This window comes from Acanthaster planci, linkage group LG15 (genome assembly GCF_054643075.1).
Source record: "Acanthaster planci isolate LZ-2023a linkage group LG15, COTS_SCS, whole genome shotgun sequence".
In the NCBI taxonomy this organism is placed as follows: Eukaryota; Metazoa; Echinodermata; class Asteroidea; order Valvatida; family Acanthasteridae; genus Acanthaster; species Acanthaster planci.
Genome location: NC_141791.1, coordinates 12,436,555 through 12,461,279, shown reverse-complemented (window position 1 = coordinate 12,461,279; position 24,725 = coordinate 12,436,555). Strand labels below are relative to the sequence as shown.

The window sequence follows — 24,725 nt, the reverse complement described above, 5'->3', positions numbered from 1 at the left end:
GGTAAATTTAAAGAACTCAAATAATTCCTTAAGAGATTTTACGAAGCTACTGTTAGTAATTTAGATTTTGGAAAACACTTAATAAAAATACCACAGTCTTTAACGCTATAAACAAATGCAAAGATACAGCTGGTTCCCACCAAGGACAAAGTACCAAGGAAAAGGAGGTACAGTGATCAGGCGAAGCAGACGGGTACAATAGAGGAGGAGCTTCTACGGTACCTCGGGCAGGCTTTGGCGCCAACATGGTTCGTCTTTATGCTTTTCGTCTTTTTAAAACTGAGCCCAAAGGGTGGATCCAAAGGGAAAGGGAAATGAGGTGGAGTCATAGGGGGGCATGGCCCAATTTCCCCCTCCCCTCCCCTGATCCCTCCTCGCACGATCCACCCTCCCCTAAAACAAAACCTAGGTACGCCAAAGCTCATTGTCCCATACGTGCACAAACCAATTGTGTATAACAGAATACACACTGCTCGTTATGAATGAATCCTTTTTAGTTTCTACATAGGGGCAGAGCATCATGGGGAAAAAATATTCATTGAGACAAGGGATACGATCTCCTAGATGGGTACAATACCTCCAGAGATAAACAGTTTTAATGACAGAATGGTAAACCAGGATATTCTGTCCGCCCGTCCGGAGAAGGAACATCCCTCTTGAGAGAAAGACACTCCCTACACGCGTGCCATGTAACTAAATGTTAAATGGCGACGGCCTTTCATCTAGTCCAGTGACGTCATTCTCGTCGATAGAGGGGGTAGTTGGGCCTGTAGCCCGGCCCTGCATTTCGGGTTCTTCTCGTGTAGTTGGCTCTGCGCGAATAGGGGGCACGCCCTTTTTGCGTCTCTTGAGGATGGAGACAAGCACCAGCAATGACAGTGATGCTACGAAGAAGCCGCCGCCTGTCAGATAGGTTACCGTGTACCCTCCAGTTATGTCATAGATTTTACCTTGGACGAAAGAAAAGCACCGGACGTCACATATTCAGCAAACTATTCATCTTCAGAAAAAGCAGAAATACTCAGCTCTCATTTTGCTTGACCAACTTTCCAATCAAAATCAAATCGGTTTCCTACTGTTGTGGAAATCCAAAATGCACTCAACAAAAAAGTTACAATCTACATACCGACTCTGCAACCCGACATAAATGATAATTTTGACCATGATAAGATATTGGAGTTTTGACATGATGGTCATGTGGGCACCGGCTCCCTTTTCCTCCGATTTCATGCATCATTTTTATCAGACAAGTTTTGTCATCTTGAATTTCATTCATTACATTGTTTGATTTTAGACCTCCTGGAACATTGGTAGGAAGACCCTTCTTGTTTCACACGGACCCAAATCTCGATCAGTCATTTGTCGTTTCACTGACACCATAACCAGACTGGTGGATAGTGCGAACCAGCGTTCGGACCTACGATCGAGATCCAGAGTCGTAGGAAACAAAAACAGGCATGCAATTTTTTAAGATTCAAATTTTCTAAACGGATATTTACCTGCGACCACCGAGCCGGTTCCATTGGCGACAGCGAACACTGCCACGAACCAGCTCATAGCTGACGGGATCTCTGCTTCAGTGACCAATGTCTTCAAGATGACGTTCATTAAAGGAGATGCTATACCCAGGCAAGCACCCAGCAGAACTGCACAACTAACCAGGAAGCCGTAACTGTCTGATACCGGATTAAGGGAAGTCGCCAGAGCAGCTCCTGCCAGGCATCCGAACTGGAGCTGAAAGCTGCCGATGTACCCTTTGTCTACGAACCAGCCGTGTGCCGTCCTCGTGGTCATGGAGACGACGGCGAAGATCGTCAGTAGTAAGGCGCCTTGGTCTTCGGTCGACCCAGCTTCCTTGGCCCGCGATGGGAGATGCGACAGATGAGTCACCCACCCCATGGCATAAAAGAAGACTGCGGCAAGGCAGAGCACGAACGGGACACGAGTGAAGACTTTGAGAAAAGCCCATTTTTCCTGAGAACCATTCCGGTTTTCCGATTCTGTGCTTTCCCCACCCTGCATAACCTCCATCTCAAGGCTGGTTTGCCGTCGCGAATCACTGACAGGCTCAGTCTTTACTATGGGTCGAAAAAGCGCACTCCCGACGGCTGAATTCATTTTAATGGCTCCAAGGATAAACATGGCACCTCTCCACCCATAATTAGCGATCAGCAAGCGAATCAACGGAGGGAAAACCATCTGGCCCACGGTGCCACCGAGAAAATTTAGACCAATGGCCAAGGCGTAGCGTTTCTTGAAGTACTGTGTGATCATAATGATACCTGTCGGTAATAACAGCGACGCTGCTGTACCTAAATCAAGAACAAAGAAGATACATTTGAGACATCGGTTTTGGAGAGTAAAAGCCAGTGCTTGAATGTCACAATTTAGCGCTAAGAGAGGAATTGGGACGGAGTGGGAAAATGCAAAATGGAGAAATATCCAGCATATCCACGGTCTTTTCAATCAACACGAACTGCTCGTAGAAAAATTCAATGCCCTCCTACCTGATAACACGCCACAGAGGTACAGCTGCCATATATCAGTGGCGAACGATCCAAGAATGGTGGCAAGTCCTATCAACGCGCCACCGACCATGGCCAGTCTACGGACACCAAGACGTTGGGCCAGAGCACCGATGATGAGACCTAGGATGTGATCAAGAATGGTATTCTTCTTTTTTTTATTAATGCTCGTATAATACGGCCGATTCACAATAATGTGCCACCAAGAGTTTGCAACACGTTGGCCAATCACAATGCGCCAAATCTACCGACCCTTTCCAAACGCCCACTGGGTCGACAGATTTTGCGCATTGTGATTGGCCAACGCGTTGCAAACTCTTGTTAGCGCACTATTGTGAAACGCCCGTATCCGGTGTATATTGATTCCATAAATTTAACCAGGACGTGGAAAGGTCCCAGGACTAACATCAATTCTCCGGGGTCGTGAAATTGGTAGTGCAACAGGATTTAAACTGGCAAGAGGAATGCTGAAGTGTCATGTTGTTGGAAACAGGATTACTCATCGATTCAAAACCCTTTCATCGTGTATTGATCGTATTCATCCTTGTCAAAATGGATTCTATTAGACACCCGACATTAACTGATCCATGAGCATTACCAGGTTCAAATAATGACTGCTTTACTCACTAAGTACTGAAACAGTCAACCAGGGTAGACTGAGAAGCCAGCTGCTAGCTGTTGCCGAGGTGTCGAAGTGCTCCTTCCACTCGATGTACAGGACGCCAAGAGAAGTGAAATAGCCCACGGTTACCATTTGACCCAGGTGGGCGCCCAAGCACACAAGCCACGCCCAACCGCCGTCCACTGCTGTTCCCGACGGTTTCTCTGCCTTCGAATTCCGGTCTTGCCTGCGATCCGACCTCTGGTTGGACTGCATTTTGCGAGCGAGTGATTGCCTAAGTTCCTACAAGGAGCTGCCGAAAAAAGGAAAACAGCCCCATGTGTCCTTAGTAACGAAAGTAAAATGTGACACACTTTTATCTCCGAATACTAATGCTGTTTTATATCTCGTACGTTTCATCCTTTATTTCACTGCTGTTGAAAACACCTGGATTGCAATTTTAGCGGTATTCCAACAACACTAGTCTGAAATCTCGTCATTTGGACCTAGCACCATACCACACACAATATTCGCCGTGACAAATCCGTGAGATGCTGATGATTTTTTTAACAATAGTTCCAGGCGAGACGATTATTGATCTGTATTACTGGTGACAAAACTAGTTCGAAAATCGATGAGACTGTAGTACGTTGGGCGAGATCGGGGGTGCCTTGTGCTGAAAAAAAGTTCTAGGATTAGTTGGAACGAAGGTTTAACTCAAACAAGCCCAGTGCCGAGCACCCCCCCCCCTTTTCACTATCGTCGCAGTACATTTTTGCACACGCCGAGCTGTAGCAATTTGTAACGTCTCGCAGTCTTTTTGACATCAAAATGACTGTGAAAAATCAGACATGCCGTTCTCGGGCAACAGACATGTTTTCCGAGCCGAGACGGGTCAGCTGCAAATGTATTTTTTCCACTGACGTACTCAATCCATAAAGGCCATGCAGGCCATCAACTCCAAAACGACCATAACACCAAAACCCTGTGCCATATTTTCACGTTAAGTCCATTCTCAGTTGATTCACTAATAATTATAAGCAGTTATCAGCAGAGAACAATTTATATCTTCAAACCTTGGGGGGGGGGGTTAAAGTGCAGAAATCGTACTTTTTATTGACGAAAATCTCTTTCACCAGGCCTGCTGCTCGGAAACAGCTACCATATTTGGATCATGCCATTCTGTTCTACGGGTGATTTTGAATTTGAAAAGTTTTCATGTGAAGAAAATCCTTTCCTTAATTAAAATTTAACTTCCCACTGATCAAATTTATTCCCTACTTTACACCTTACACTCAGCTTCCATAATTTCAGTTTATGATGCCTTTGGTGAATTCCTGTCGGTATATTTGAAGCTGTTTTCAGGTTTATCCGTTCATTAATGGAGACTCCCAAAACATGCAAACACTACACACAAGAAAATTGGCGACTGTTAAAGAAGTGAAATGAACTCTTAGTCGATGGTCAGCCGACCGTTGTAAAAAAGAGACCAATATTTATGTTTTCTCTAAAACTACATCAGTCTGGGCGGAAATATTTTACAGACTGATTAAGACTGTTATGTACTGCCAATTAAGATATTACAGGATTATACGGCAGTCCGATTTGGGGGATTTTACCGATGGTGTACACTGCCTTAAAAGAGCTATTTCTTTTAACTGAGTGAATCCTCTTATTTGCAAAGTCCTGCGCATTACACCTCACTGCAGAAATGCATTGCATGTATATTATGGGGATCGTGTGGTTACAGTGCGAGAACGTATTGACTATGTCGTCAGATAAGTCCAAACTCGGCGAACTATATTACTTACATTAAATCAGAACCGAGCCGATGTATTTCGACGGATGTTCGCGGACAAAATACAACTATCTAACGCCTTGTAATCAAGTCAAGGAGTTCATGGGACAAGCTTGGGCTCGCGTGGTTGGTTGGTGAGTTGTTGCCTTGATCTCTATTGTACAGTGGACATGTTGGAGTTGGCTTGCCTTGGACACCAAGCCAGTAAGCAGTTGGCGTTGTGGTTGACGTTATATGTGATGCCTGTTGCAAATCCCTGGATGGACTGTTTTATTGTGTTCCTAGCCTGCGCCTGCGCACAACGATTCTCTACATGTCATACATCCACCAATGGAAGGCGTGCGCACACACGCAGAGTCGTGGATACCAAACACAATGCAGTCCATTACGCTTTGTACTTGCATATTGCACGCTATGTGATGGGGCGAAATTTCCTGAACCCAATTTCTTCCTGGGTCCAAAGACCACCGTACCAAAGCAGTCTCAGGGCTAGGACAGGTTAGTTTTGGTGGAAATATACCGTTGAAGGAATTGATTGCCTGAACCTGCTGAATAAGTCACAAAATACGAACGGCGGGACACCTGATCTCGGGACTCAATGTATTTCTGATTTACTGACCAGATCAAGAAATAAAATGGCAATAACATATGAAATGTATTGGGTGAACTTTTATTTATTGAACCTGCTGTATGGCTGGGCCGCCATTCACGTGCAAGGCTGACTTACCTCGCTGTGTGGCAGACTACGTTTCTACACGGTTGACTAAATTGTTTACAGTTATAATTCACAACAGGATTGTAGGCCAACTCGCCCACTGGCCGACTCGCCCCTTACCGACTCGCCCCCTAGTCAATTCGCCCCCTGGCCTAGTCGTCCCCTAGCCGACTTGCCCTTTGCTCATTTTCCCCTAGCAAACTCTCCTGCTGACCATGTCGCCCCCTCAGAGGAGAGTCTGCTGGTTTGGACCGTTAACTACATAATTTCTAAAGTCATAACAGGCCTAATTGCCTGACAGAAGGCGGGATATTGACAATTCACCCTGAGGGGATTATTGAGAATTATTTAATAACCTTCCGTTCGCTTTATTGTACAGCGCGCTAAGCTTATCAGAATTCATTGTCTGGCACGCATTGTTACCTCGACATGCGGGTATTTAAATTGTTCTCCCCAACTGATTTTGTGTAAATCTCACTTTAGATGTAATTTAAATAAAATGTTCTTTGAAGCTGAACTTGAAGCTGTGTTCATTTTGTTTTATTATAACCATTACCACCGTCCTTGGTTGAGCGCATGATCAAGGGAAGCCGATAGTTTATCAAGCAGCGCGTCGGATCACACTAGCTTAATCCGTTTTCAGTGTTGGTTTGCATCACTAATGAAGAATGATGTCGTGATTGACAACTTCTGAAATGCATTCTTGCTTGTGCTTTATTGGGTTTGGAAGCAAGGCAAAATCGCAACAAATTGTGAACGACCACTCCAACCGGCGCCACCTAAGAACATACATGTATCAGCATACAATTACACATTATTTCCCCACAATATCGTAATTCTTAATCGTATCGCTTAATGCTAATAAGGAGCGCGTACATCGCGCTCTTACACGCGCGCACGATAACAACCGCAACGGTACATCCCCTCAACTGAAAACAGGAGAGTCTTTCACATCATTTTTCTTGCCTGGCTTGATATTCATCCATGCCTTTGTTGACGTACTTGTCTTATTGTTCATCCCACATCTGCATATTTGTTTCTCTGGCCTCAGTCAGCCAATCTTGATAGGTGGCATTGTCTTCCAATTCTGAACTGCACGTATCTTCATACGGGGTTTCGTTATCAACCTCCTCAACAGGTTCCGAATCAATGTCAACCTTGTTCATGTCTGATTCCTCTTCAGCGTGGATATTTTCCCTGTGCCTCTCTAGATTAGACTTCCTGGAGTTGACTGAGCTGCAACTCTTATACTTCTGTGGCAAAATGATTTGCAAGAAATGACACCTAAACAAACGAAACATTAGTCGAACATGTTCAATCAAATCGTCTTTTTTTGCAATTCATTTGGCCACAAGTGCGGTTGCAGCTCCGTCAACTCGCTTCTAATCTTTTAAAGGAGCGCAATTACAAGGTGTTTGACTTTAAATGAACATTGACAATAGCAAAATGGGAATTGAAGAGCAAACTGAGCAATGAAAAGAGCAAAATGAGCAATGAAAAGAGCAAAATGAGCAATGCTATACTTACGGCTTCTCTTCACAGCACCACCCACGTTCGCATATTACACCTGTAATGTGGATGTAATATGCAGATGCACAGTTTATACATCTATGTGGAACTGCTTGGAAGTTATCTTATTTGGCTGTGCTGTTCATTCCAGAACGGCTTTTATAACTGTAACACAAGCTCTGAACCAATAGGGGGTTTCCAGTCCCGGATGGGCCCTAAACACACACACACAACTACTACTGACGTTCCCACGCTCGCTTCCTGAAGCACACGGCAATGCTGGACACCGTGCACCCAATCACATCTCATCTGTACACGGTCCGCGTGCACTCCAACTGTGACACTGCTCAATGTGGGACTTCCCCTATACAGTCTAATTTGAGAGGAACGTTACGTTACCGTGCATTCCCATTGAATTTAATTTTGTAATTCTACGGGAAAGTCCCGGTAAGTTACCCAAAAAAAGGCCGATGGAAACATGGCTTTAAATAAGTCGAACTTTCGTCACAGTGGTCATGATACATGTGCACATAGTAATGTACATATCCATAATCAAATGAATAACCTGTCGCTTAAAGGGTAGCTGCATTCAATTTGTTTTAATATGAACCTTCAAAATGTACCTTTTTGTCTCTATTATACCTATTTTCAACTGTTGTTGATTATTTCTAAGGGTATTTTACTGCCTTTTAGGTCTTTATACAAATGATTATTTCCATATTCATTATCAAAACTGTGATGCCATCCCAGGAAGAAAACTTAAATGTTACATCGGTTTGTATAAAAAAGTCATGCAGTTTTGTAGATTTTGCTGGACTAAATGTTCTTTTCGTCCATGATTCGTTGATGTTATGTGCGTAGCAATAAGTAATGTTTTCAGTGAGTAGATTCTGGGTTCACAATACATGTATTAACAGAAAACCCAATGCAATGAACGATGTCTTCCCTAGATTACATCACAGCAACAGCGTCCTCAGTTGTCCAGGAAAGCATGGATATTTTTAAACGTTTAGAAGAGTGCACTTTTCAATGCATTTAATCACATGGGAGTGTAAAAAAATTCGTTGCGGCTACACTTTCAACAGTAGCTATCCGCCCCAAGTCGGACAGGGAAAAGGCACAATTCTCATGTTATGCATGCGTTGTGATTATATCGCAACCAACAATAAGAACACTTTCCTCAACATGGCTATAATTTAGGTGCTTCTAAAGGCGAATGGGCCAGTTTGTATATACGGCCAAAGTTTATAGAAAATCCAGTCTTGGTTGGCTACAACTCCTGCCTCGCGATGCACATTTTGCATTTTCAGTTTTAAAATCAGGGCATTTCTATTTAGTGGTGAATACACATTTACTATTTGTATCTATCTTTGTATAACATCACATTTATTAATTCATTTTGCTGTATTGTATTATTAACTTGTGGCATTGTGGAAGTAAATGTCGATTGATTATCTATTTAATATGTTATTGAATAGAACTTTATAAATAAACCATGATTGGCAAATATTTTGCGCATGTGAGGTAGCAAAAGACATGTTTAACCCTGTTGCAGAAATGGGTAATTTTAGGGCTACTCCAAATAAAATACATGTCCCAAGTAATAAATCAACCTTCCTAATCACATTACTTCACATTTCATTTGTTTGTTATTTTAGAATACATTATTTATCCTGTACCGCCAATTCCACGGTCATCAAGGTTTTTCTTAGCAGGCTTGGGCCCATCGTGTATTCAACATCGTTAACACTTAGTCACAATTGGCGTTATGTTTCCTCCAAAACGGACCTACACTTTTAGCCTTGGGGTCGCTCCGATCGAGTGATCTCCTGCCTCTAGCAGGATTTCGCGCTGACTTGGTTCATCTTACTGTGCTCCCTTCACCTTGTTTTTCGTTTTAAAATCGAGCCCGATTAGCTATACCCCCAACCCCCGAAGGATGGATCCAAATTTCGGAGGCCAAATGTTGGGGGGGGATTTATTCGTTTAATTTTCTTTGGACTTTCTTGGGATTTTACATGTTTTGAAAGGAAGGCAAATGAGATGATTCAAAATTCACTCTTTCTCTCATTGGGACTGTTTGAAAAAACAGCTTCGATAGGGGGGGCTGGCCTTGATGTGCTGGACTTGGATATGCTACTGTTCGCTATACCGTACATCCTAAGTCGGTACAAAGTCGTTGCCATGTCCGCTGTTCAATTGAATGAACCCTTTCCTCATTGGGCAGAACATTAGAAGGGGAAAATTACCCATAGAGATATAGGAAAGAAAACTAGAAGGAAACGATCCTTCCCAGGATAAACTGTCAGGAAAGGAATATCCGTCGTGAGCAAAAGACTCTCCCTTTTCATATATCGTAGTAAAGTGTAAAAATGGCGACGGCCATTCATTTAGTCCAGTGACGTCAGTCATTCTCACAGCTAGAGGGGGTAGTTGGGCTTGTAATTTCAGAGCCGTGTATAAAAGTTGCGACATGAGTGTCTCTGTTGTTGGAACCAAAATGGTGGATTATACGTCAGTGCAAATTGACAATTAACCCAAAATAGTTGCATGTCGTACTGGTTTTGGTTCCAAAGTCTGAAGTTGACGCTACTCTTTCTATATACAGCTTTGTGTAATTTGTCCCTGCACTTCAGGATCTCCTGGTGGAGCTGGAACTTTTCGACCAATTGGCACGCCCGTTTGGCGCCTCTTGAGGATGAAGACGAGTACCAGCAATGACAACGATGCTGCGAAGAAGCCGCCACCTGTCAGGTAGGTTGCCACATAGCTGCCCGTTAAGTCATAAATTTTGCCTAGGACAAAACAAAGATCATTCTACGTCATTGTTCCTGTACCTGTTCTGTTTACATAAATTATTTTGGTGCAATTGGCATTTCAAATAAACTTTTTTTGGTGTGAAAGCCAGAATTAAAAAAAAAGATTACAAAGTCGCAATTCGCTCGTAGAGGCCTGAAATCACTGGCCAGTGCGCCCCTCCCCCCACACACTTTTTCGACTGGGGGAATTTTTGCAGGCCCTACAATTGGTGGGGCTTAATGGATCGGCCTATTAATGGCTGATGCCTGATGGTCTCACAAATGCCGCCTACCTCGTTTCATTCCCTGAAATACGTGTCTATTAAGCTCTGAAAAAGTTTCAATCCTACAACAGTAACCGTCAGGGGGATAGTGTAAACACATTCTACCAAAGTCAAATCTCTTTTTACATTTGTTGTAAAGTAAATACAGGTATTCCCTGCCACCTGGCATTTCCGATATTGTCAGTTATTGATAGGCAACATTGTCGAAGCCAACTCATCAGCTGATGTAATTGTTGGCGACTTTCAATATGGTAGACTGAGACATCTCCCCCCTCCCATGCCCTTGACTCTCAGTACACTGATCCGAGGAGGCGCCAGCCCCCATATCAGGTGGTTTCTTCATTTTTCAGCTTCGTTTCCAGTTTGAACCACTGGAAAGGAAACATTCTTTTTACGTCCTGATCCGATGAAGAAGCAGCGAGGAAATTTTTATCTCGTGCATTTGTAGTGCTTAAATTCAACGTGCATGACGTGTTTTCTCTTTTGCTGTGAATAGTCACATTCACTTTCCCTTTTAAACAATCCCCATTTCTCCATTTGATTATAATAATGAAGTAAAAAAAAGTGTTACAGATCACTGATTCGATTTCTCTTCTCTCAACCAGTTTGTTATCCGGCGTCCAACCAATGTACCACTCTTGTCATTCCAAAAATTAAGTAAAGACTTTTTAAGAAGATGGACACCATCGTAGTCAGATTCACTTTGTGCAAGTCTTTAAACAAAACTTTGTATTTTGGAGTGCCTTCAGGCCTCTTGGCACACAGCATTCTGAAACTTGTAAATTTCAAATGTACCTGCAACCACCGAGCCGGTTCCTTGAGAGCAGGCGAACGCTGCCACGATCCAGCTCATAGATGCCGGGATCTCGGCATCAGAGACCAGCCCCTTTATGATGACGATGATGAGAGGGGACCCAACACCCAAACTGGCGCCCAGCAGGACCGAACAGCCGACCAGGAAACCGTAACTGTCTGATACCGGATTCAGGAAACTCGCCAAAGCAGCGCCTGAAAGGGCGCCGAATTCGAGCGGAAAGCTGCCGATGTACCCTCTGTCTACGAACCAGCCGTGTGTCGTCCTCGTCACAATGGCAATGATAGCGAAGATCGTCAACAGCATGGCGCCTTGGTCTTCGGACCAGCCGGCTTCCTTGGCTCGCGATGGGAGATGGGAGAGATAAATCATCCACGCCATGGCATATAAGGAGATCACTACTAGACTCAGTGTAAACGGGGCACGAGTTAAGACTTTGAGAAATAAGAAATTCTCCTCGGCACCATCCTGGCCTTCTGATCCTGTACTTCCTCCACTCCGCATAGCCTCCATCTCAAGGCTGGTTTGTCGTCGTAAGTCATTGGCTGGTCGTGCCTTTAAGGGTCGGAAGAGCGCACTGGCCACGACTAAATTCATTTGAATAGCTCCAAGAATAAACATGGCGCCTTTCCACCCGTAATTAGCGATCAGCAAGCGAATCAACGGAGGGAAAACCATCTGGCCCACGTTGACACCCAGTAAATTTAAACCGTTGGCCAAAGCGTAGCGTTTCTTGAAGTACTTCGCAATCATTATATTGCCGGAGGGTAATATCATCGACATGGCTATACCTGCATTGGAGACACCACAAGAAATAGATAACACTTCGATCAGAGTATAACATTTTTTGTGGGCGTTCAACATTTCAGTTTTAGCGTACAGGCGTCTTGTCTTCCTATCGTAAGCGTCAGAAGGCTCTTTTTCACAAACATCAATTGAACTTAAAGAATGTCTGAGCTCTCCTACCTGATGATATACCACAAAGGTAAAGCTGCCAAATCTCTGTGGCGAACGAGCCCAGAATAGTTGAAACTCCGGCCACTGCTCCCCCGACAATGGACAATCTACGAATGCCGAAACGCTGGGCCACAGGACCCATGATAAGACCTGAGGCGAAGACATAAATCATTCACAATAATTTAAGGGGCCAATAATTTAAGCCTCAAGTTAAAAGAACTGACTTGTAAACACATTTACTTAAAAGTTCTTACTAAAGAGAGAAGAAGCCAACCAGGGTAATGTGAGGATCCAGCTGCTAGTTGTTGCCGAGGTATCGAAGTGTTCCTTCCACTCGATGTACAAGACGCCCTGGGAGGCCAGGTAACCGGGGGTTAACATGTGGCCGAGGCTGGCGCCCAAACACACCATCCATGCCCATCCGCCATCCGCAGCTCCTGCCTCGGGCGGATGTACCGGGTCCAAAGCCCGCCGGGGCCTGCGGTACGACCAACGTCTGCGTGTCATTTTGCCAGCAAGCGAAGAGGTACGTGTTTCTCGGAAATAACGCTGGTAACAAAAATAGGGGGCTCGGTGATAACAATCACATCCTCATTGTGTTGCCGTCCAGCGAGTCTGTCCCAAGTCCCTGCATATTCTACTCATAACCAGTTTAATGAGCCATTCAAATGAAGTGTGACCAAGAAACTGTGACCTTATGACTGGTCTGGTGAAAGGACTTGTCGCTAGGGGGCTCGATTACAACATTTTCCATTTCCAAAAACTGCCCAATCTTGTTCACTATCCAAAACTTATGAGTTTAAAACTTTTCATCAGGAACCATGCATTCACCCCTCTTTTCCTGCTTACGTTTACAACCTCAGCCAATCAGAAAATGGTGTACCTGACATTGTTGAATGAACCGCCATAAAAAAACACCAAAAAAAAGCGGATATCCGCTTCGCACCACAGTCGAAATTTATATGAAGTTACTTCGCCCCTTTACTTTCTTATTCCACATACCTTTTGCCTCGAGAGTTTTCACCATTGTCCGACTACTACGGAATAAATTCTACAACATGGTCCTCGGGACTTTAAAAACTACCTTGTTATAATAGTTACCTTGCATCAGTAAGGGAAAACAAAAGACTGGGGACCTAAATTTGCAATTGTTATGAGCGTGACCTTGGATTAACAGTGCTCTTCTTATCTGTATATTGCAGTTTGTAGAGTAAATTGGCGTTGCAATCGGTACTGTTGGACACACTCTAATTAATATGACCAAAGAAGCCCAATTTGACATGCCGCATCCATATGCTGTAGCCTATTGACATGCGTCCTGCGTTAAATTATGATCTGGATGATACCACAAAATCGCAGTATGAAGAGAATGATTAATTTTACATAAACTAGAGTCAGCATTGGTTACAAAAATCATGCACCTTGCTCACAGTTCTCTGGGTATGTTTGTGGTATGGAGAGGTCACCGAGTCGGTGAAGTCATGCGCTTGGGTATGTTAATCCGCGGCAAGTACACTTCCAACTTGAACTGAACAAAAACACTGCTAGAGCCTGGGACCGTACTCTAAGATTTAAAGTTTAAACCACTATATGTATGGTGACACGACTTCGTGTTTGTCAAATTATGTAGGCCTACACAAACTAACCTGCATAACGGCTGTCACCACCACCGAATTTAGCAGCGAGTACTGAGTTTAAAACAGACCAGGGCCACCTTCATGGCCTTTCAACGGCAAAGACTGCAATCATCGGTTTAAAAGTCGAAAGCATATCGACCTTGGTTGCTCTGAGAGTTAGCATAGTCAACCTGGCCCCGTCTAGTGTGCGACGGTAGTTACACGAGTAACGTTGCACAACCACGGAGCGAGCACGTACTGTACATGTACATGTACAGTGCGTGTCACGTTCATGTTTGCATAGCTCGTGTACACGTACATCGTACTATACAGACTTTGCAAAGTGCCAGGGTAGGGTCATGTGAGCATTTGTCCCCCTTTAGCTTTCAGAGCGTTCATTGCCAAAGTGCGCGTGCGCAAGAATTGCGCTTAACAACAGCATAGCAACAGACTGTGCCTGATTTATGGCAAAATAAGGCGACGTTTTCTTTGTGGATTTCCAGGAAACCGAGCATAAATAATGCAATTGTTCATGACAAATCCAAATAACATTAATAATTATTTCCCTCCTTCTGTTTTAACCGTCAAAATCAGTCAAAAATGCCTTCCAATTGATTTTCCCCAGTACACAGACACATATGGGAAATTTGACTGATTTTGACTGATATGACAACTGTGTCAAGAATGCATCTTAGCATAGGATGGTTTTAATCATTTATTTTTCCGTAGCATTGATTTTGCATCTTGCTTCAGAAAATGTCATGTGATGTGTAGTTCTAAATAACCCAGAAATTATTTAATTTTTCAACCGAAAAAAAATCAGCGTTGCTGAATTCGATCAATTTCTATTATTAAAGATGAGTTTTCCCGGTTATAAAAAGAAGACTTATATCAAGTAGAACAATTTAAAAACTTTCGCATAGCGATCACCATCTCTGGAATGGACTGGTTCCTTTGTGCTGTTCTTATCCATTGAGAACAGTATATTGTTCCAAGGCGTCTCTTATGTAACTAAGCAAAAGCTTGCCCCGAATCACGAGGTATAGCAACCATGGTTTGGTATGGAGAATTCAAGTTGTTATAATCATGTGAATTTAAAGAACTCAGTGTACCAGATTTTATTCAAATTTAACGCGCAAATGGCTTATTCCACTAGTTCACGGTGAAAACGTGTGGTAAAGACCTTTTCACTGCTATACACATGAGCAGTAAACGCCGACGCCGCCCTAAATCCTCGGCACACACCCACACTTGGCTGATCCCACACGTGATGAAGTGTCTCCTACGCATGCGTATTGTTCTGTTCCTCGCCCCGAGGAACGAACCAATTACTCTAACTACGTGTGGTTTAATTACTAGGTAGCTCCTACGAAGAACGAACCACTTAATCTATGTGTGGCTTTCTGAATTTATTCTTCCCTCTAACAAAGAACAAATCAGCTGAGTGTCTCAATTGTTGGAACCAAAATGGTGGATTATCATGTTGTATGTACTGCGCACACAATGGACCGCCATTTTGGTGCCAAAGTCTGAAGTTGGCGCTACTCTTTCTATATACAGCTCTGTGTAATTTGTCCCTGCACTTCAGGATCTCCTGGTGGAGCTGGATCTTTTCGACCAATTGGCACGCCCGTTTGGCGCCTCTTGAGGATGAAGACGAGTACCAGCAATGACAACGATGCTGCGAAGAAGCCGCCGCCTGTCAGGTAGGTTGCCACGTAGCTGCCTGTTAAGTCATAAATGTTGCCTGGGACAAAAGAAAGAATATTCTACGTCATACCTCATGTACGTGTTCCGTTTACACAAGTTCTTTAGGTTCGGTTGGCATCCCAAATAAACTTCTTATTTTGTGTGAAAGCCAGATATATTAGATAAAAACAGAGTTGCGATCCGCTAGTAGACTGCAGTGACCTGAAATATAGGTGTAAAAGTTTCGGTCCTATAGCAGAAACCGTTGGGAATAATTCGAGAACGCATTCTTTCTCTTTTAAATTTACTGTACAAGTCAACACATGTATTCCCCGCCACGTGGAATTTCTTATATTGTCTGTTATTGCTAGGCATTGTTGTCGAAGCCTAAACTAATCAGCTCATTGCTACTTTTCACAGGACGTATCGGATCCTCTTTTCCCGTCACTTGACTTTCAATAGACTAATCTACAGTAATTCCCTGAAAAGGAAACTTTTCTTCTGTGTCCGGATTTGATGCAGAAACAACGAGGAAAAGATTTATCTCGTGCATTTGTTAAGTATAAATTTAACACGTATCGTGTTTTTCCGTTTGCTGTGAATACACTAACTTTCCCTTTTGAACAGTCCCCGTTTCTCCATTTGATTAGAATAATATTTAAAAAAGTGATGCGGCTGATTGGTTCGGTTTCTGTTCTCTTTGTTATCTGGCGTCCGGCAACCACTCTTGTCATTCCGAAGAATTTAGTTAAGACAAGACGAATACGAAATTTACAATCAAGCAAACTGTACCTAACCCTCCTTCAGTAGACTAAACTTCTCCAGTTCTTTTGAAGGGCAAGGACACGCCCCGGGGAATGTGATTGTACTTTGAGGATGTTTTAGTCTCAACTTGAACCACAAGCGAAAGCCTTTGTCAACGGCCTTGTAAACGATTGGTTGTTAACCAAGTGACTTTCACTACTGATTTTACCATACTTAGATGTCTTACTTAAGGAACCAGACCCTTTTCAAGAAGATGGAGACCTTCGTAGTTAAGACTCACTTTGTCTAGTCTTTTAACAAAACTTCGTGTTTTCGAGAACTCTTTAGGACTCTTGGCGCAGCATTCTCAATCTTGTAAATTTCAAATGTACCTGCGACCACCGAGCCGGTTCCTTGAGCGAAGGAGAACACAGCCACAAACCAGCTCATAGATGCTGGGATGTCAGCATCAGAGACCAGCCCCTTTATGATGACGATCATAAGAGGGGACGCAACTCCCAAGCTGGCTCCCAGCAGAACCGAACAACCGACCAGGTAACCATAACTGTCTGATACCGGATTCAGGAAACTCGCCAGAGCAGCGCCTGAAAGGGCACCGAATTCGAGCTGAAAGCTGCCGATGTACCCTCTGTCTACGAACCAGCCGTGTGTCGTCCTCGTCAGAATGGCAATGATAGCGAAGATCGTCAACAGCATGGTGCCTTGGTCTTCGGACCAGCCGGCTTCCTTGGCTCGCGATGGGAGATGGGAGAGATAAATCATCCACGCCATGGAATATAAGAAGAGTAATGCTAGACTCAGTGTAAACGGGACACGGGTTAAGACCAAGATAAGCAATGATTTGAAATGTATCGCCAAAAGACACGTGACCAGTGATACTTAAGGAGAAGATAAATTACCACGTTGTGATTGTACCAAGGCCATGTTTTGTTATAGCCGAGACTTTGCCCGTATCAAAGTATTGCCATTGGCGAACCGAAAAGATTAAATAACGCTTTGCTAACAGGAAGTGATAACCTCGCGGTCACTTAATGATTTTTCATTTTCTTTTCAAATTTCCATTCATTAACCGATGACTTTTGAAGAATTATTTACACGGAAGGTCACCTCTACAATGCAGTTGTGAATACCCTCGCCATTTTGAAATATCGATGCCCACACTTCTCGAAAAATAGCCGTTTTCAGGCACCGATTTCTTCCAAATCTTTTTGCCCGCTTAAATCATTCTTTACAGTACAAATGGGCCACAAAATGCTATATTTCGTAGAGAATTTGTAGTGCATACAAACTGTGATTTGGCCCATGCAAGCAATTTTCGGCCTATATGCTGGCCTGCAACCAATTTTAGTTCAAGTCATAAGAATTACGCGAGCAGCCGAGTGCGACGACCGTGTACTGTACAGAGTGAAGGGATGGCTGATTGTGGAAGAGCTTCGTGAGTCGACTTGAGTTGCATCAACTACAGTGCACGCAAAATGTACATGTACATGTACATGTACACGTACATGAACGTGCCCTGCAGTCGATTTCCTCTGCAATCCGCTTCGTATCAGGCCAGCGTAGGCTGGGAGAGGTCAAGTATACCGTCCTGGCCGGAGCCACTCACTGACCTCTACACTGCCGGCCGGGCTCAACCTTGGTCATCCGTCGTCGTTTGTCCGCGCAGATATGAATAAACACACGGGTTCAAATATTTATTGATGCGATTAATGTCCTCAACAGCCGAAGTACCACGCACAAATTTTAGTTCACATTTTTCCAGCCACTGTCAATGGGGCTTACAGCATACGCATAATGTACACTGCACAGAGTCTATCATTAACCATGGAGGAAGGAGGGGTTACTCCATTCTTTAACACAGAGCATTAATTGCTCCGTGCTCGCTCTGATTTATGCCGGAGAGGATTAAGTTGTACATGTTTAATTTATAAAGGCAACCGTGGGACGTGACCACAGAGGTATGTACACTGTACATGTATGCGCTGCTAAAGTGCTCGTCGCTGTCACGGTGTTTGTTGTGTAACCGTACGTGTTCCCGTGTGGTGAAACTCAGAGTGTACATGTATTTCCTGTGTTATGGCTATAGATGTAACTTGTTTGCAAATATTTTTGGTCAGGAGACGCGGTCACGTAATCGAAGAAGCCCTCTACATTTTCCTACTGTTGTACACAACCCACGAGTGCCACGTGTACACACCTTGGCACTGTGCCATGCGTGTAAATTTTCTGTGACGATTGCTTGTGTCTCGTGCGTGTGTCAGTTAGTATAGTGTGCATGAACACAGAGCACTCAGAATGCCGGGACGTCAGTATACTGGCGGTCGTTCTACTCTGCGGGAATTCCTGTCGTCGCCTTGTGCGCTGCACATGGGCACAAAATAGGCCCATACAGGTGTTAGCGGTTGAATTCATGGCAAACCGTAGGGCCTTTTTCGACTTGATTTTTTGCCTTCGTTCCGTAAATTGAAGAGGAAGTTCACAACATGATACTTAAATGTTTTTATGCAAGTTAAACTTTGTGCAGTGCCGAACGTTTTTGACCCATATACGTCACGGGCTTTTCTCAGTTTCGTCTCATTCACAAAAGAATAATTTGCGAAGTGCAATGAAGGAAAACCTAAGAGGAAATAAGTCCTGGTGTAAAATGAGGTCGGCCAATAACTGCTAAAAACATTGTTTAGGAAATAAAAGGAAACTCGTTGAAGCTTATTGGCGACCGCTGTGGTTTAGTGGAGACCACTGTGAAAAAACAAACTGACAGAAGAGCAGTGGACAGGTCAACATCATCGTGTTGCGTGTGGGAAAATGAGGAAGGTGAGTCAGTAAATGTTGTAATCCTTGTGTGCTAAACGGGGGGTTACCGTCAATCGAACACCATAATAAAGCACCCAATGAAAAATGCAGCGTCATCAGTACAGAAAGCATATTAGGCCTACTGCTGGCCAGACCTGCAGATGCACCGTCACCGTGGTTAGGTTGTGGCTTTGGGTCTGTAGTGCTCGGCCAAGCAACAGTTTTGCTATGTTTGATACTCAGGGACGTCATACATGACTAAAGAGATCTGGACCCGTCATCACTAAACAGCCCGCAGAGGTCATTGAAGCCACCAGACAGCCATCTTACCTTGCCGAATACAAAGGTAATGTAAAAGCTTGCATTTTATCGAACGACTGTTTTAGCATAGAGCTACAACCCAACCGCTCACACAGTGATCCTTACTATAATACCATAGAGCTACAACCCAAATCACATGTAGGCAATTCCCAAGAGTGCCTGAAAAGTCTGCCCTAAGGTTCCGGCGTTAATTGAGATACGACTGGAGTGCAGGCGATTATAACCAGAAAGAGTTCTAATAAGTTAGCTGACGATCATAATCAATACCTAATGCAAGAGAGTGGGCAATTTTTGAAGAATATCGCCCGTGCTACACTATAACAACTGAGAAGCATCTCATACTGTGCCGAATTCATAGACCCTATGCATCCCTGTACATCTTTACAGTCAGTTTGAAGCCCCTGATCATCTGGTCAAACGATGGCGTTAAAACGGAGGTCATATAGCAGGCCTTCTGGGACTTCGAACGCGGAGGATCCACCCGCCGAGGCAGGAGTCGACCGCGGTTGGGCGTGGATAGTGTGCTTGGGTTCCCACTTAGCCCAATTGCTAACTACCGGCTACCTGAGCGCTCTCGGGGTTTTGTACATCGAGTGGAAGGAGTACTTTGACGCCACGGCAACAGCCAGTAGCTGGCTCCTTAGTCTACCTTGGCTAGTCTCTTCCCCCTGTAGTGAGTAAATCAGCTAGTATAGAGGCTTTGCGTGATAGCCATCTTGCAGGGCAGTTGTTTTGTTCCAGACTGAAACCTCTTCTCTGCATACCCTGTGGAACAAAAGCACTGGCCTACAAGATGGCAGCCATGCAAACCCTCTTGTAAAACCAGATCCGTGCAGGTTTATGTTGTGGCATCAAGGTGACGAACTTGGTGAGAGTGGACTGGGGTGGCAGCATGACTTTCATGACAAAATAGGAAAGACCTACAGTGTAAAGACCAAAAAATCAACATGAACCCAAAAGTTAAATGCAGGAATAGATTTTGTTTAGATCGTTAGGGCTTGTGCTGTTCATAGTGGCTAGTGTTGATAGAGTTCAAGCAGCACTTACGAGGTGAAAAAAATTAATCCACCACATTGGTCAGTGGAGAAACAGTAAAATGATGAGTGATGAGCATTGTGTCTGTTAACGGGCGACTTGGCTACAGGATGCCTCACCAAGTCTTGATACATGTAGATAGTCGTGTAGCTCATTCAGCCGATATACCTTTGTCAACTCATTGAACACTACACCACATTTTACTTCGTATCCGTAGCCCAGCCATTCAATACGAGAGTAATTTAATTTTCTCGAGCTATTATTTGATTAGTAATTCACTTCATGGTGGAAGTTTCATAATTTCCTTGTTTCGTCCCCAAAATGTTCTGATAGATATTGGTAGTCACAAGCGCTCTTTGTTTCAGGATTTCAGGAGCAAATCCAGTAGAATTTTTTCAACAGGCGGCTTAGCTTACATGAAGCCTTTGGTGTCTTGGTGACGCCCCACTTGCGAACAAACCTTGTATATGTGCACCAACGGGTTTTCACCTGATTATCGATCAAAATCTTTCAAATATTCTGCACCACATTCCAGGTCCCATCGTTGGTGCTCTGTCCCCACGTCTTGGCATCCGTCGAGTGGCCATGGTCGGTGGCATGTTGACTGCACTGTCGACCATTCTGGGATCGTTATCTAAAGAGATGTGGCAGCTGTACCTTTGCAGCGTATTGTCAGGTATGGGAAAGCTTAGGGCAGTTCAAGCAACAACTATATTCAACCACAGGCTGATTTTCCTGGTACCCGTGTCACGTTTTGCGTCTACGTTACCAGAGAAAAATCAACTGTAGTGATCAAAAAGGTCGTCGCTCGAACTTACCCCAGCATTAGTGTAGAGAGATATGACGTGTAAGTAGAGTAGCCACTGACAATCGCGCGTGTTACTTACAAGAAGACAATGCAAGATCGGTTGGCTCTTTCGCGAGATTCTCGACCCTGGGGTTTTGCACTCTGTATCAAGTGAACCAAACTTTCCCATATCAACATTTGTCTCCTCGAATAATTGTTGTCTAATTATTATTTTCATTGGACCTTCAATAGGTGTAGGCTTGTCGATGACTGTGACACCTGTGAACGTTGTGCTTACACAGTACTTCAAGAAACGCTACGCTTTGGCCAACGGTTTAGGCATTCTTGGTGTCAATGTTGGTCAGATGGCTTTCCCTCCGCTATTCCGCGTCCTGATCGCTAACTTTGGATGGCAAGGCGCCATGTTCATCGTTGGAGCCATTCAAATGAATTCAGTTGTAGCGAGCGCCCTCTTTCGGCCCCTGAAAGCCAAGCCCAGCACACGTCGGCTTACAAACCTTGAGATGGAAGTGATGGATACTGAGAGAACTGTGGAAACACATCACTCGAGTGGCTTCCATGAGAATTTCGTCACCGTCATTAAACTTTTTACTAACGCCCTGTATGTGATGAGTTTAGTAGGAGCCTTCTTCTTTGCTATGGCGTGGATTATCAATGCGAATCACCTTCCATCGCGGGCCAAAGAAGCTGGCTGGTCTGAAGACCAAGGCGCCATGCTACTGACCGTCTTCGCTGTCTTTGGCATTCTCACAAGGATGACACACGGCTGGTTCGTGGATAGAGGATACATCGGCAGTTTCCAGCTCCAGTTCGGTTGCATTGCAGGTTCTGCACTGGCGACCTTCCTGAATCCGGTATCGGACGGTTACGGCTTTCTTGTCAGCTGCTCTGTTCTGCTAGGCGCTTTCACGGGAATCGGAGCGCCTCTCATCATTGTCATCGTTAAGAGCCTAGTCTGCGAAGCACAGATTCCATCAGCTTTGAGCTGGTTGTTTGCGGTGTTCTTCATCGCTCTTGGGACCGGCTCGTTAGTTGCAGGTAAGCTTCCATCGCGAACGTTTTCTTCAAAACCAGAGGTTTCTCATAGGCCTATTGCTGTAAATCTTCCAAACGAAACACTGGGCAGTAAACCAACTGCACATCCTTGGGATTTTTTAACTGGTACAGGTAAGGAGTAACGTGCTTCAGGAAAAGCCTGACAGTAAACGGGCTTTTGCGTCCTCGATCCTGCAAAATCCTCCCACGCTTCCGGGTGGATTTTGAAGGATCTGGATGCAGATGGGTTGAAGCAGAGGCCATTTCCCAAATCCCTGTCTTTGTTCCTGCTCACGCTTTGGTTGTGCTGTTCGTTCTTTCGTCCAGCCTCCACAAAAGTAATATACGTATATATGACTGGGTTTTATTCCCACGAATCTTCCCAAAACCAGGGGGATTTCGATTATTTGACTGACTCATACACGCTAGAGGTTTTGACTTCCTGTTCCCCCTCATTGCTCTCAGGTAAACTCTACGATGCGACCGGCAACTATACCGCAACCTTCCTATCAGCTGGTGCCATCTTTGTAGCATCGCTGGTCTTATTTGTTCTCGTGTTCGTCTTGAAACGACGGCAAAGAGACCCTGCCGCCGGAGTGCCAGATAAAGTACAACATTCACGTTGTCGACAGCATGAGGCGCCTTGCACAACCACTCACTCTGACGTTGAAAATCAATAACATACCTCCGTGGGGTGGTGTCCCACAGACGATGAATGTCACAGCTCTGGACAAGAAAGGCTCTTTTGTTGATGATGATTAACTGGACTTCCTGTCTTCGTAAAAACCGTTTACCTATTCCTGTAAATTTTGTTCGACATCTCAGGTATTCCTGGTTCCAAGACGTCCTGAGCAGTGCCGTTGAGTCAGGTTCATACATGCATATGCTGTTGCTCTTTACAAAGGCTATACCCTCCCGCTAAGAACGGTGTTACGCCAGTATTACATGTACATCGATCTCGGGTCAAAAGTGCAGTGTGGCTAACGCATGCTTAACCCGCAAAGGGAGATTTAAACAAATTCTGTGCCAACTGGTAGAGTTGAACGCGTGGTGTACGACAGAACAAGAGGTGCCATTAGGTTGATAATCTCCGGCACTTTCTGGTTGCCAGGGGCATTACACATAATGTGCGCTTGAAATATATCAAGAAGACTTGTTGATCTATAGTTTAATAAAATTGAGGCCAGTGAACATATTTGTTGGTGAATAAAGAGGCTTCAGATTTATAATTTTGTCCCCTTTAAATTTTGGTAGATTAATTAAAAATTCCTCAATATATTTTCAAAAATATAGATAATTTCATAAGCTTACCGTTATTATATCATGGAATTGAAATCCATAATGACGTTACCAATGATCAATAGAATTTTCGACCCCTCCACATCTCATATACATGTACCTGTCTTGTTAGTGACATTTTACACACAGTGTGGTGACCATATAAACCAGGCTTTAAATCGGAAAATGCAACACCGTGCAGACTCAAAAATTCTGGTGTGACTTCACTCTGTTAAGCCTATCCAAATGTGCACCCCTTTTAGAACAATAAGTCATTATCGTCTGTCAATCACCTTTAAATTCACTCCCATGCATGTAGCAACCAGGTGTGGGCATTTCTCCTGAACTTCATAGGGCCTGCTTATACGCAAATGCGCGCAGAATAATGGCCTAGCGGCCAAAACCATTAACGCCTCGTTGAAATGTACGGGACCATACAAACTTCAATATCATTGTCAGAGACGTAAATCTGCGCCGGGGACTGGGGTACGGGGAAAATGGATGACGTAGATCAAAACAATTGCCCAGCCATGGAAATTTGAATAGTGGGTTGGGGAATGCTGACACCAAATGACCGTAGGGGGCGTTACTTGTGCGCACCTCTGATGATACCGGTACATCCCTGAAACTTACATCAAACTTTACAGCGTATTCACAGTTTTTTTGTCGCTTCTTCAGTAGGCTATTGAATTCATTGTTGGGAAGTCCGAAAAAAGTCCGCCTTCATTTTTTTTCTCACTACAAATCACCCCGATCAAAAGTGGGGGACATATACCACCACCCTCCCGGGATTAACGCACCTGATTATCATCACTCAATTTCTCTGGAACTTTTCATTTTTTTTTCTCCTAGAAATCCTCTAAAATAATCAAAGTTATTGATGCTAGAAGGGTTTGGGGTATACAAAATAAAGCCTGACATGGAGGAATTTTCAAACTGAGATCGGCGGTTTTCGTTTTCTTTCTTTCCCTTATTATCTTTTTTCCCTTTTGTTTCCATTTATCGGAGACGTGCTCTTTGTTCACCTCGCCTGTTTACGACGCCCGTGACAGCTATCACTGCAGGCGAGCTACCGAGCAACATCTATGACATCTACTGATGTTCTGTGAAGTGGCTTAGATTGTTTTGCAGTATTGTTCAGGTTTAGGGGGAACGTAATTCGGTCAACTCTTGTCTAAAATCAAATAGAAATTATCAAACTAATTAAATTATCTTGACAAAAATACAAACCATTGCTTATTACATATTAGAATTTAGAAAGAACAGAATAAACTACAAAAGGCTGAAGTGGGGAAAGAAACTTTCAGTGACAGCCATCCGCGAGTGTTGCAGTTAAGTTGTGACCCCCAAAAGGCTCATTTTCTAACGATTTGATGTCGTCATG

At 44.0% G+C, this 24,725-nt stretch overlaps 4 protein-coding genes across 7 annotated transcripts; 1 reads left to right on the top strand and 3 right to left on the bottom strand.

Annotated features, from left to right (window-relative positions):
* Positions 1-693: 693 nt before the first annotated feature.
* Positions 694-5,161, bottom strand: LOC110981479 (monocarboxylate transporter 13-like). Its single transcript, XM_022239081.2, has 5 exons — positions 4,938-5,161; positions 3,153-3,439; positions 2,508-2,648; positions 1,500-2,312; positions 694-950 (listed from the first exon to the last, which is right to left on the bottom strand). The coding sequence occupies exons 2-5, from the start codon at positions 3,400-3,402 to the stop codon at positions 694-696; spliced, it is 1,461 nt and encodes a 486-aa protein (XP_022094773.2). The 5' UTR covers positions 3,403-3,439; positions 4,938-5,161.
* Positions 5,162-7,716: 2,555 nt separating this feature from the next.
* On the bottom strand, positions 7,717-15,208 carry LOC110981477 (monocarboxylate transporter 13-like). The gene is made up of 5 exons (XM_022239074.2): positions 13,648-15,208; positions 12,256-12,550; positions 12,011-12,151; positions 11,026-11,835; positions 7,717-9,943 (listed from the first exon to the last, which is right to left on the bottom strand). The coding sequence occupies exons 1-5, from the start codon at positions 13,651-13,653 to the stop codon at positions 9,747-9,749; spliced, it is 1,449 nt and encodes a 482-aa protein (XP_022094766.2). The 5' UTR covers positions 13,654-15,208; the 3' UTR covers positions 7,717-9,746.
* On the bottom strand, positions 15,168-16,842 carry LOC110981480 (monocarboxylate transporter 13-like). The gene is made up of 2 exons (XM_087146879.1): positions 16,443-16,842; positions 15,168-15,364 (listed from the first exon to the last, which is right to left on the bottom strand). Exons 1-2 carry the CDS (start codon positions 16,840-16,842, stop codon positions 15,168-15,170), a joined length of 597 nt encoding a protein of 198 aa, XP_087003005.1.
* LOC110981478 (monocarboxylate transporter 13-like) lies at positions 15,210-24,281 on the top strand. Of its 4 annotated transcripts, none has more exons than XM_087146513.1 (6): positions 15,210-15,323; positions 19,108-19,210; positions 19,573-19,858; positions 20,756-20,896; positions 21,260-22,066; positions 22,529-24,281. In XM_087146513.1, exons 3-6 carry the CDS (start codon positions 19,606-19,608, stop codon positions 22,741-22,743), a joined length of 1,416 nt encoding a protein of 471 aa, XP_087002639.1. In that variant the 5' UTR covers positions 15,210-15,323; positions 19,108-19,210; positions 19,573-19,605; the 3' UTR covers positions 22,744-24,281. The 4 variants fall into 4 exon arrangements, with proteins under 4 accessions (XP_087002639.1, XP_022094771.2, XP_087002638.1 ...); XM_022239079.2 differs by lacking the exon at positions 15,210-15,323 and adding an exon at positions 16,890-18,029; XM_087146512.1 differs by lacking the exon at positions 15,210-15,323 and adding an exon at positions 16,890-18,029 and having other exon boundaries at positions 18,753-19,210.
* Positions 24,282-24,725: the final 444 nt, after the last annotated feature.